The 12,087-nt window shown below is 46.5% G+C and overlaps 1 protein-coding gene across 1 annotated transcript; it reads right to left on the bottom strand.

Annotated features, from left to right (window-relative positions):
* Positions 1 to 6,241: 6,241 nt before the first annotated feature.
* Positions 6,242 to 11,787, bottom strand: LOC126159975 (uncharacterized). The gene is made up of 2 exons (XM_049916783.1): positions 11,123 to 11,787; positions 6,242 to 7,213 (listed from the first exon to the last, which is right to left on the bottom strand). The coding sequence occupies exons 1-2, from the start codon at positions 11,331 to 11,333 to the stop codon at positions 6,519 to 6,521; spliced, it is 906 nt and encodes a 301-aa protein (XP_049772740.1). The 5' UTR covers positions 11,334 to 11,787; the 3' UTR covers positions 6,242 to 6,518.
* Positions 11,788 to 12,087: the final 300 nt, after the last annotated feature.

The following is a 12,087-nucleotide window of genomic DNA, read 5'->3' as shown; positions in this document are numbered from 1 at the left end:
TTTAAGAAGGTGTATATACGCATTGAAAAAGATTCTGACATATTTTCAAGTTTACTTTTTTTCCAAATATTGGACAATATACTATGTGATCAACAGTATCCAGACACCACCAAAAAACATATGTTTTTCATATTCGGTGCATTGTACTGGCACCTACTGCCAAGTACTCCGTATAAGCGACCTCAGTAGTCATGACATATCGTGAGAGAGCAGAATGTGGAGCTCCACGGAACTCACGGACTTCGCATGTGGTCAGGCGAGCGTGTAAGGAGCGTAAACATTGAACGATTAAACAGTGGAAAAACGTTGTGTGGAGTGACGAATCACGGTACACAATGTGGCGATCGGATGGCAGGGTGCGGTTATGGCGAATGCCTGGTGAACGTCATCTGCCAGGGTGTGTAGTAATAACAGTAAAATTCGGAGGCGGTGGAGGGTGTGTAGTAATAACAGTAAAATTCGGAGGCGGTGCTGTTATGGTGTGGTCGTGTTTTTCATGGAGGGGGCTTGCACCCCTTGTTGTTTTGCGTGGCACTATCACAGCACAGGCCTACATTGATGTTTTAAGCAGCTTCTTGCTTCCCACTGTTGAAGACCAATTCGGGAATGGCGATTGCATTTTTCAATACGATCGAGCACCTTGTAACCTCCCCCTCACTTACCGACCTTAATGACAGTGAAAAATGAAACCGCGTGTACCTAATGGGAGTTTTGGAAAAGCAATCGTCACTGAAGTTAACCTGTCGGTAAAGAGGGAGGAAAGGGTTACATCTAAATGAAAGGAAATGTGCTAATGAAACTGGTGGAAATTAATTTTGAAAAGGGGTAAAGTTAATAAAGAAAGTAAATGTGCAGCCGTTACGTTAACAGTTAACTAGCGGTAATTAGGTATTTGAGATTTGGGGGAAATCACAGTCGCCAGTCCTAAGGACAATTGCTATAGTAACTGAAAAAGAAAGGTTATTACACATATAATTAGCACTAGAAGCGTGGCAACTGAAGGTTGACACGTGTAGTGTAAAAACTGAAAGTTTGTCAGAAGTAATAAATTTCGCTACACCCTGACTTAATTTAGCAAAAGAATTAATAAAACCGGAAAATCGAAAGTTAATTTAGTGACTGAAGTTAATAGTGAGCTTTCTTTCTGAAGCACATCGAAATTCAGTAAAATACGATTAGTCTTGGACTACCTCAACAATCATTTCAAAAACTACTTGAATCTACGCAATTTAGAAATAAGAGATTTAACTTTGAACTTGAATTAAATGATTCCGAACAATTAACAGTAGTAAAATTTAGTACGTACCAAGCTGAGCTGCAGTCACAGGTAAGCTAAAATATGGTAACAAAACTCGCACTCTTAATTTGTGCCAGTGTAATCTAAATATTGTAGCCAGCTATGGATACCTTAATTGAAATTTGAAATTAAAGCAGTGAAATAGAATATTACTTTAATGCTGGCGTTTGAATTTCAATGACACTCGGGTTCATTCCGGAAAAGGAAGGGACCCTGCTTGGTAATGCAATTGGGACAATGAGCAACAAAGGTTCATGCTACGTTGCTGTAATTTTGTGATTTGAACAGTTTGAAATGCTGAGGTCTGCCATACAGTTCTAGAACTTTACATGCGTCCAGTCTTCCTTGTTGGTTGATTGAAGGTTTGAAGCCGTCGATCGAGGAGGTGGCGACAGTCACTCATTGTCGGCCGTCGCTGTTGCAGAAGCTGGATGTTGGCGCGCCTTCTTCTCGACACGGTCACCAGACGAAACGGGCTCTTGATGTGCGCCAGCTAATGCTTCCCGTCCGCGACACCATGTCAGAAACTATCATCGCAAGTCGAGCGCAATTACATGCTGCCAAACCCCGAAAGCGCGGCAACTCGCGGGAGCGTCACACAACACACCTGCTCCACTCGCTACTCCAGCCAGACTCCCTCTGCTCAGCCCGCGCTCCACGCGGCAGAGTTCACACTACCAAAGATCCTAAACACTTTGATTCTTCACACGACCTATCGACGTAATCGTTCGATAGCAGTCTTCCCTAGGCAAGACCCAGCGTAAAAATACAAATAATATTTACGAAAAAAACCAATTATACATCGACATAAATGTATAAATATATATATACAAACAGTAAAACAATTACAATATACAAAGAGACAGAAATGTCATATCTTGAGGTAACAAAGCAAGGAAAAAAAATAGTACAATAGATGGAAATAGGAGGCTATGCATTTCCGGCGTTACAACCTGTTCATAATGCACGGCCTGTGGTGGAGTGGTTACACGACAATAACGCCCCTGTAATGGACTGCCCTGCACGGAGTCCAGACCTGAATCCAAAAGAACACCTTTACGATGTTTTGGAACGCCGACTTCACGCCAAGCCTCACCGACAGACATCGATACTTCAGTGCAGCACTCCATGAAGAATGGGCTGCCATCCCCCAAGAAACCTCCCAGCACCTGACTGAACGTATGCCCGCGAGAGTGGAAGCTGTCAGCAAGTCTAAGGATGGACCAACACCATATCGAATTCCAGCATTACCGATGGAGGGCGCCACGAATTTTTAAGTCATTTTCAGCCAGGTGTCCGGATACTTTTGATCACATGGTGTACATTCCGTGTACCGGTATTCTGAAATCACCTCGCGGTGGATATCGATTCCTGAGCGTAATTACTTTTTATTAGTCTTTCGTTCTGTCTCAACTGATGATCTCTGGAGTTTATTCCTTATTTCCTCTAGACTTGCTTACATATTTAGCTCTACCTATGTTTCGATGATTACTTTACTCTCCTGTCTTGTAAAAATTCTTATCAAATTGAAATCATTTCAGATGGAATTCAAACGGAATTCCTTAACAACAATACCAAAATAATTCACATGCATATAAAATATTGTCCTCACATTTCATATTCATGACGGCAGGATCGCACAATTAATTCAAATCGATCTACATTCTACTGGAGAGACGTAGAAAGAAACAGGAGCCTGGTAAGCTTTTGAGGGTACCATAGCCTACAGTCCGGTTGAATGCAGTTTCCGGAACCTGACAGTGTTACCTGTCTCACCAGGGGTATGACGTTATGTGTCCTGTACGCTAACAGTATCACATTCTTCACTTCCAACATTATAGGACAAAGTAAAATATGTAGCAATAACATTTTCTCAACCCACAAAACTATCTGGCAGGCAGCAGAAATGCTTGTAACAGGTAACTGATGCTTCACTTCACCGATTTCTATACGACAGATAAATCATAACAAAAATAAATGTCTGCGCTACAAGAACTACACACAATTCGTTCAATAAGTTCTTGTAACAGCTGCGGAAATAACTTTTTATCTTATTCATTTCTTTGTGAATGAAGACAATAGAACATATGAATAAGTAATTGGCTGTCCGTAATACACTGAAGCGCAAAAGAAACTGGTATAGCCATGCGTAATCGAATACAGAGAGATGTAAACAGGCAAAATATGGCACTGCGGTCAGCAACGTCTATATAAGACAGGTGTCAGGTGCAGTTATTAGATAGCTTACTGCTGAACGTGGTGTTATAGTCGGCGCACGGACTTAGGGGCACAGCATCTCCAAGGCAGCGACGATGTGGCGATTTTCCCGTACGACCATTTTACACGTGTACCGTGAATATCAGGAATCCGGTAAAACATCAAATCTCCGACATCACTGCACCCGGAAAAAGATCCTGCAAGAACGGGACCAACGACGACTGAAGAGAATCGTTCAACGCGACACAAGTGCAACCCTTCCGAAAATTGCTGCCGATTTCAATGCTGGGGCATCAACAAGTATCAGTGTGTGAACCATTCAACGAAACATCATCCTGTGTGGCTGGTCCCGGCGGAGGTTCTAGTCCTCCCTCGGGCATGGGTGTGTGTGTTTGTCCTTAGGATAATTTAGGTTGAGTAGTGTGTAAGCTTAGGGACTGATGACCTTAGCAGTTAAGTCTCATAAGATCTCACACACATTTGAATTTTTGAAACATCATCGATACGGGCTTTCGGAGCCGAATGCCCACTCTTCCGCACCTGGTGACTGCACGACAGCGAGCTTCACGCCTAGCCTGGGCCCATCAACACCGTCCCTGGACTGTTGAGGACTGGAAACGTGTTGCCTGGTCCGACGAGTCTCGTTTCAAATTGTATCGAGTGGATGAACGTGTCCAGATATGGAGACAAGCTCACGAATCCATAGACCTGCATGTCAGCGGGAGACTTTTAATATTAGTAATTTTCGCCTCACAAACATTAATATACGCTCAATAGTAAACGCCTGATGGCCTAAAGTTATCGAACAATTGTAAAGTAAAAGAAATGAACCATCGCATAGCAGCGACAGAATCTATTATTATTTATCTTTGCCGTTCTTGCGCGGTGCCAGTAAATCTCTATGTACATGTATCGATTAAGGGTGTAAAAAAGAATTCTGTTGTTTCAAGACAAATGAGGCTTTGGGCGCCTCACCTTTTTTACTGTTTGTATTCCATGAGAGGCGGACGCGGACTTGCTGCGTTCCGCAACTGTATTTTATATTCTAAGTGAAAGTATTGAGTGAATATGCTAATTGTTATTTTTTTTTCAATCAGAAAACATGTAGTTTCTTGTAACTGATATCGAACAGACAGAGTCAAGAGGACATTTTTGACTGTTATGTATAAAGTATCTAACCACAATGGTCATCTATTGTAATTTAATATAAAAAGGTACGTAGCATTAAAAAAACCTGTGTTAAAGATAAGTGTGCTTATTTTCGTAAATTAACCTTGATGATTCCATCTCCTTATTTACCTGTGTGTTAATTATTTTTGTGTTACTTCATCATCAGAAATACGATCACGCTGATGGGCTGAATGCAGCATGAAGCAGAAGGAACATTATCGTTTTCCTATTATTTCTGAACCAACTCCTTTTTTTTTAATTGTGTAGTGTTGCATTTCTTTTAAAGTCTATAAATCTTCTGGTCCCTTAGTGTTGATCTGGGTATGACTACATCGCGACTATAAAAATGTATAGAAATGATAATGTTTCTTCCGAACGATCTCAAATATATATATATATATCAATATGCTGCTCTTATTCAGGTATTTAATGCTCAACGTATGTTATTATAATAGTCTAATCAATCCCTGATTCTGTTGCCAAGTGGCCCACCAAAATATTCACTTTTTCGACATTAAAAAAAAAAAGTAACAGTTCTTTTTATTTTCGTTCCCCAAGAGCAACGCTACAGACTGTTTAAGCTGGCGCAGGCTTTGTAACTGTATGGGGCGTGTGTAGTTGGGGTGATGTGGGACCCCTGACACGTCTAGATACTTCTCTGGCAGGTGACACGTACGTAAGTGTCCTGCCTGATCACCTGCATCCATTCATATCCACTGTGCATTCCGACGGACTTGGGCAATTAGAGCAGGACAATGCGACACCCCACACGTCCAGAATTGCTACAGAGTGGCTACAGGAACACTCTTCCGAGTTTAAACATTTCCGATGGCCACCAAACTTCCGAGACACGAACATTATTGAGCATATCTGGGATGCCTTGCTATGTGCTGTTCCTAAGAGATCTCAATCCCCTGGTACTCTAACAGATTTATTTACAGTCCTACAGAATCCACAACTTCAGACATCAGTCGAGTCCATGCCAGCCCTGCAGGTTTAATGGTGTCAATTTGTTGCAGCACTATTTCAGACGTTAATCGAGTCCATGACATGTCATGCTGTGGCCCTTCTGCATGCTCGCGGGGGCCCTACACGATGTTAGGCAGGTACAGCAGCCTTTTGGCTCTTCATTGTACAAACTGTGTCGATCTTCCAGAGACCTTCGTTCCCTCCACTAACACAAGTAATTATTCTTCAGTAACAAAAATGTAGGAAGTTGATAGACTTTCAATGGCACCGAACAAAAAGTTAGTGACCCCCAGTAAAAACGTAGCAATACTGTGTGGCACCACATTTCGTCAAGGGATAGATTCCAAGAGTGTCCTCGAGTATAGTAGATCGAACTAGAGACACCCATTGATGTTTGGGAGCCAAAAAGCTGTCAGACTGCGGGAATGATGATTGCACAAACAGCTACAGACGTGTATTCTGGTACAGCTACCGGGTAATGTAGCTTTTGTGGCGGTCTTCGTAGCACGAGCACCGCCACACTTTAAGTAGCGGGCCGACCGGTCCGCTGGAACAGTGAACAAAGAAATGAAAACACAAACACTCGGATTGAATGAAAGTCGGTACTTATCTTTAATACGTAGATACAGAAACACAGTGGTGAACATTGTCTCTACAGCAATCGGTCTGGTTCGAGTCAGGCAGCTAGGTCAGCGTCGGCTGACGACAAATAACAACTCGGCTGCGAAGTACCCACACTGACTAACAAGTACACACTGCGGCGGCTAGTATACAACTCAGCGGCAGAATCCAGAACTGCACTAGCGCTCGCGACGGCAGTGCTTAAGAAGCCAGTCGTGGCGCGCGCAGGCTTGCGGCGATTTCCTTAATCGCTGGCGCTGCTCGTGCGGACGGCGTCCGGACTGATGCTGCCAACCTTTTGGCAGCGGGCTAGGATATAACACTCCTCCCCCCCAAATCGCCGCACCGTCGTTGAATAATGACGTGGCGAGCGTCGACGGCGGGGGAGGGGTCTGGCCGCAGGCGTAGCAGAAGAGACCGGGGCGGAGACTGTTGTCGGCGGCAGTCCCCGGTCCGCACCCCAGCATTGGCTGCGCGGGGCCTCGGGAAACACCGACTGAAAACCGAGGTCAGGGTGCACGCCTGGGACCACGGGCGCAACGTCTGGTACTGGACGCGACGGGGCGTCGGGACCCACGAAGAGAGGCAGCGTCTCCTGACGCTGCGTCGACGGCTGCTTAGTGGGCGCCGGACAAGGCGCTGCGGTGTCATACTCCTTGGGGGTGCCCAAGGAAAACGGCTGCAGGACAGGCGGCACAGCCACCGCTTGGGATGGCGGCCCGGCTGAGGGGTCGACGTCCATCTGCTCCGAAGGCGGTGGCGACTGAAGAGGGACCGCAGGCGCCGGAGCGACCACCTGGGGCGCTCCCGGATGAAGCTGCGCGGGAGGCATCAACGGGACGGGCTGTCGGCGTGGTAGCGGCGACGGCTGCTGCTGCTGCTGCCCTGGTGGCGGCAGCGGAGTCGGAAGGCGCGGCTGGAACCCGCCGCGGACCAAATCTGTGGACAAAGAACGAGCGGCAGAATCCGGGCGGCCAGCGCGGCGCAACTGGTTCTGATGCCTCCTGTGCACCCCAGTAGCACCTTGAACAGTATAAAAACCGTGACCCTGGACACTTATCACGGTGCCTCGTTCCCAACGACGGCGACCGTGATAAACTCTGAAAAAAACGGCGTCGTTGCGCTGAAAACGCGTGCGATGCTCAGAAGCGGCGGGTCGATCCGGGGGGTGCAACAACCGGAGTAGGGTGCGATGACGACGGCCGTGGAGAAGCTCCGCAGGCGAAGGGCCGTCGCGTGGCGTGGTCCGGTACGACGACAGGAACGTGATGAGGGCCTGCTGACGAGAGTGCGTAGCACGAAGGCGGTCCATATGATCCTTGAATGTGCGGACAAAACGTTCCGCTGCACCATTCGATTGAGGGTGGAACGGCGGAGTAAGAACATGGCGAATGCCATTGGCAGAACAAAAACTTTCAAATTCAGCAGAGGTAAATTGTGGACCATTGTCAGACACTAAAACCTCTGGAAGACCCTCAATACAAAAAATGGAAGTCAACGCCTTTATAGTTTGTGCAGACGTTGTAGACTGCATGGGCACAACAAACGGAAAATGACTAAATGCATCTATCACGATGAGCCAACGAGAATTCCAATATGGACCAGCGAAATCAATATGTACTCGCTGCCAGGGACCGGCAGGTCGTGCCCACTCAAAATAGCGTTGAGGCGGAGCAGCTTGGTGTTCGGCACACGTCGAACAATCTGTAGACATCTGCGTAATCTGCTTATCAATGCCGATCCACGTACAATGACGGCGGGCAAGCTGCTTGGTGCGGACCACTCCCCAATGACCTTGATGCAACAAGTCGAGGACCTTGGATTGGAGCACTTGGGGAACCACTACACGAAGCTGGTCATTCTCGGTGCGTAACAGTAAAACTCCGTGCGAAGCAGACAACAGATGACGTTGCGGATAATACCGACGAACCACAGGATCCGATATGTCCTTTGCCTTGGACGGCCAACCACGTTGAACAAAACGTAATAGTAAACTCAGATGAGGATCCGTAGCTGTCTCACGTGCCACCCGACGATAATCAATCGGAAAATCCCGGAGGGATTGATGCTCATCGGCATCAATCTGATGGCAAGAGTCTTCAGAGGAATCGAAGACATCATCCGCAGCAATCGGCAATCTAGAAAGCGCGTCAGCGTTTGCATGCTGAGCTGTGGGGCGATACAGTATCTCATACTGGTATTGTGATAACAAAAGAGCCCAACGTTGTAGTCTCTGTGTAGTCCGCTGAGGAACTGGTTTAGACGGATGAAACAGTGACGTCAGGGGCTTGTGATCTGTTACTAAATAGAACGGTCTACCATAGAGGTAGTGATGGAATTTTGTGACACCGAACACAATAGCCAACGCTTCCTTGTCCAATTGGCTATAATTACACTGAGCTTTGTTTAGCAATTTAGATGCGAACGCAATAGGACGTTCGGTGTTACCGACGCGGTGAGACAACACAGCACCGAGGCCGAAGGAAGAGGCATCACAAGCTAACACTAGAGGCTTGTTTGGGTCGTAATGGACCAGACAACGATCATTCAATAAAGCCTCTTTAAGCTTCTGAAAGGCTGATTGGCAATCAGCTGACCACACAAACGGAACATTCTTACGGCGGAGACGATGCAACGGTGCAGCAATCTGGGAAGCATTAGGTATAAACCTAATATAATATGTCAATTTGCCAAGAACTGCTTGCAATTCATGCAGATTGCGAGGGGCGGGCAAATCACGAATAGCTGCTAAATGTGACTGGGAGGGATGAATGCCTTGAGCATTAATAACATGTCCCAGATACTCCATCTCCGTAAGGAAAAATGAACATTTATCGATGTTGCAACGTAGGCCTGCCTGAGACAACACTGTAAACAAACACTCCAAATTACGTAAATGTTCAGCAGGCGTCCGACCGGACACAACAATATCGTCTAAATAGTGGCAACACGATGGCACATTAGCCAGAAGTTGTGACAAAAAACGCTGAAAAACAGCTGGAGCTGACGCACAACCAAAAGGCAAACGCAGAAAACGGAACAACCCCAACGACGTGTTGATGACAAAATACTGTTGTGATTGCTCGTCGAGGGGCAATTGCAAATATGCTTCACGGAGATCAATTTTGGAAAAGAAACGAGCTTCCCCTAACTTATCCATCAGCTCGTCTGGTCGAGGCAAAGGAAAAGAATCAATGACAGTCTGAGGATTAACTGTCGACTTAAAATCAGCACACAAACGTAACTTGCCAGACGGTTTCTTTATAATAACTAAGGGAGAAGCCCACTGGCTCGCTGAAACGGGTTGAATAACACCGTTGTTTTGCCAACGACGAAGTTCCTCTTCTACAGGTTCCCGGAGGGCGTGAGGCACTGGACGAGCACGAAAAAATCGAGGCTGGGCATTATCTTTTAACGTAATATGAGCTGCAAAGTTCGCAGCACAACCTAGGTCGTCTTTAAATATGTCACTGTATCGTTTACACAAATCGGTTATGCTGTCTTGAGGAACAACCACAGAATTAATTTGCAACACATTGTCGTGGATAGACAGGCCAAACAAGTCAAAACAGTCTAATCCGAAAATGTTTACACTGTCTGTAGCGCGGAGCACTGTGAATGAAACTGTTTTTGTATTGCCACGGAATGTGGCTGGCACGCTACATACACCTAACACAGGAATTTGTTCTCCACTATACGTAGCCAAAGAATGTTTTGCCGCTGAAAGTTTAGGGCGGCCGATAGCCGCATACGTAGCACTATTTATGAGAGTCACAGACGCACCAGTGTCTAATTGAAAATCGAAGGTCTTATCCTGGATGCGTAGCTTCACAAATAGTTTATTACACTGTCGCTGGATCGGTGCAGTGGAGGCGGAAGACACAAAATCAGCGCGTTTAGCGCGCGTTCGCTGCTTACGACAACTCGTGGGTTGGGCGGGTGGAACAACAACTCCCGCTTCACTTGCAGTCTGTAGATCACTTTTAACAGCGTTTGAATTACGCTGGGGTCGCATAGCAGAGGGCTGGGTGGGTGGCTTATTGCGAACAAGCTTAGCACCCACACGAACCGTGGAAGAGTCTGTAAACGCGACCTTCTGGGCGGGCTGGCTTTGAATAACATGAATATCCATGGGCTGGGCAGCACTAGAATTGTTCTTGCGTTTACGCAAACAAACAGTCTGGATGTGTCCTTTCCTTTGACAAAAGTGACAAACCGCGTTTCGTAACGGGCAACGTTCTCGAGGATGAGCGAGAACACACTTAGGGCAAGACTTAACCCTATCATTTTGCACACGCGGCTGACGAATGTTTTTAACATGACGCGGCCGGCTAGTGTTTACAGTCTGACTCTGCCGGTGGGGCCGCGGGCGTGACATAACTTGCTTAGCACAGGCAATTTGAGAAATACATGGCTGATCTAACTCACACTCAGCATAGTCAAAAGTATCTTGGGCTTCAATGATGTTCATCACCGTCTCTAATGACGGGTCAGGCAACTTTAAGATAGCAGCACGAATACGAGAATCTGCAATGTTTTGAGTAATAGCGTCTCGTAACATGACATCACTGTAGGAAGCTCCACACACACAATTAAATCGGCACTGACGGGTGAGGCCCCGTAAATCTGTTAACCACTGTTTATGAGATTGATGTGGCAGTTTCTTTAATCGGAAGAACTTGAATCTGGCTGCTGCCACATGAACTCGCGACTCGAAATACTCAGCAAGCTTGTTAACAACAACGTCATACTCTAAAGCTTCTGGCTTGGATTCCGGAAACAACTTACAAAGTAGTCTATAGACTTCCACGCCTGCAGTGGAAATTAAATAAAGCTGCCGCTCAGTACCTGTGATTTTGTAGACTGTCATGTGCGCCTGCAACTGCGCGAAATATTCTTGCCATTCTTCGCGCGCTGCGTCAAAAGCGCGGAACGGTGGTGCTGCCTGTGCTTGTTCCTTTTGTGATGGTGGATTAGCCGCTTGTTTGGCAATTGCTTCCACCAGACTTTGTATTTGCTGACTCTGTAACAAGATCAACTGTTGTAATTCGGCAGACATAGTGAACACAAATTAAACCAGCCCCCAAAATTTTATCTCTATAATTAGTATAACAAGAAACAAGTTGAACCAGCCCTGCACACGAGTTCGGAAGTCCTCGTCGCCAGTTTTTGTGGCGGTCTTCGTAGCACGAGCACCGCCACACTTTTAGTAGCGGGCCGACCGGTCCGCTGGAACAGTGAACAAAGAAATGAAAACACAAACACTCGGATTGAATGAAAGTCAGTACTTATCTTTAATACGTAGATACAGAAACACAGTGGTGAACATTGTCTCTACAGCAATCGGTCTGGTTCGAGTCAGGCAGCTAGGTCAGCGTCGGCTGACGACAAATAACAACTCGGCTGCGAAGTACCCACACTGACTAACAAGTACACACTGCGGCGGCTAGTATACAACTCAGCGGCAGAATCCAGAACTGCACTAGCGCTCGCGACGGCAGTGCTTAAGAAGCCAGTCGTGGCGCGCGCAGGCTTGCGGCGATTTCCTTAATCGCTGGCGCTGCTCGTGCGGACGGCGTCCGGACTGATGCTGCCAACCTTTTGGCAGCGGGCTAGGATATAACAGTAGCAGACCATTCGAGGTACGACACACTGCCGGAGCGTTCAAGTACCCAGGAATGCACTTGACCTGCCCTGGGAAAACAGGTGTTGTATTCGAATATGCAAGGGTGCACCATGTGCACATCATAAGGTGTAGGAGAATGCGAAGCACTTGGTATCGATAATGTTGAAATAAAGATCACTGTTCGCGT

The sequence above is a fragment of the Schistocerca cancellata genome, unplaced genomic scaffold, assembly GCF_023864275.1.
Source record: "Schistocerca cancellata isolate TAMUIC-IGC-003103 unplaced genomic scaffold, iqSchCanc2.1 HiC_scaffold_1150, whole genome shotgun sequence".
Taxonomy (NCBI): Eukaryota; Metazoa; Arthropoda; class Insecta; order Orthoptera; family Acrididae; genus Schistocerca; species Schistocerca cancellata.
Note: the sequence above shows the minus strand (reverse complement) of the source record. Positions and strands in the feature narration are given on the sequence as shown.

What these genes read in the sequence shown, in the direction of transcription:
- LOC126159975 (XM_049916783.1), bottom strand. Translation starts at nt 11,333, where the DNA reads ATGTCTGCCGAATTACAACAGTTGATCTTGTTACAGAGTCAGCAAATA. An exon ending in GACAGTCTACAAAATCACAG is followed by an intron (nt 7,214 to 11,122) that starts GTACTGAGCGGC and finishes CTTTGTCCACAG; the next exon opens with ATTTGGTCCGCGGCGGGTTC.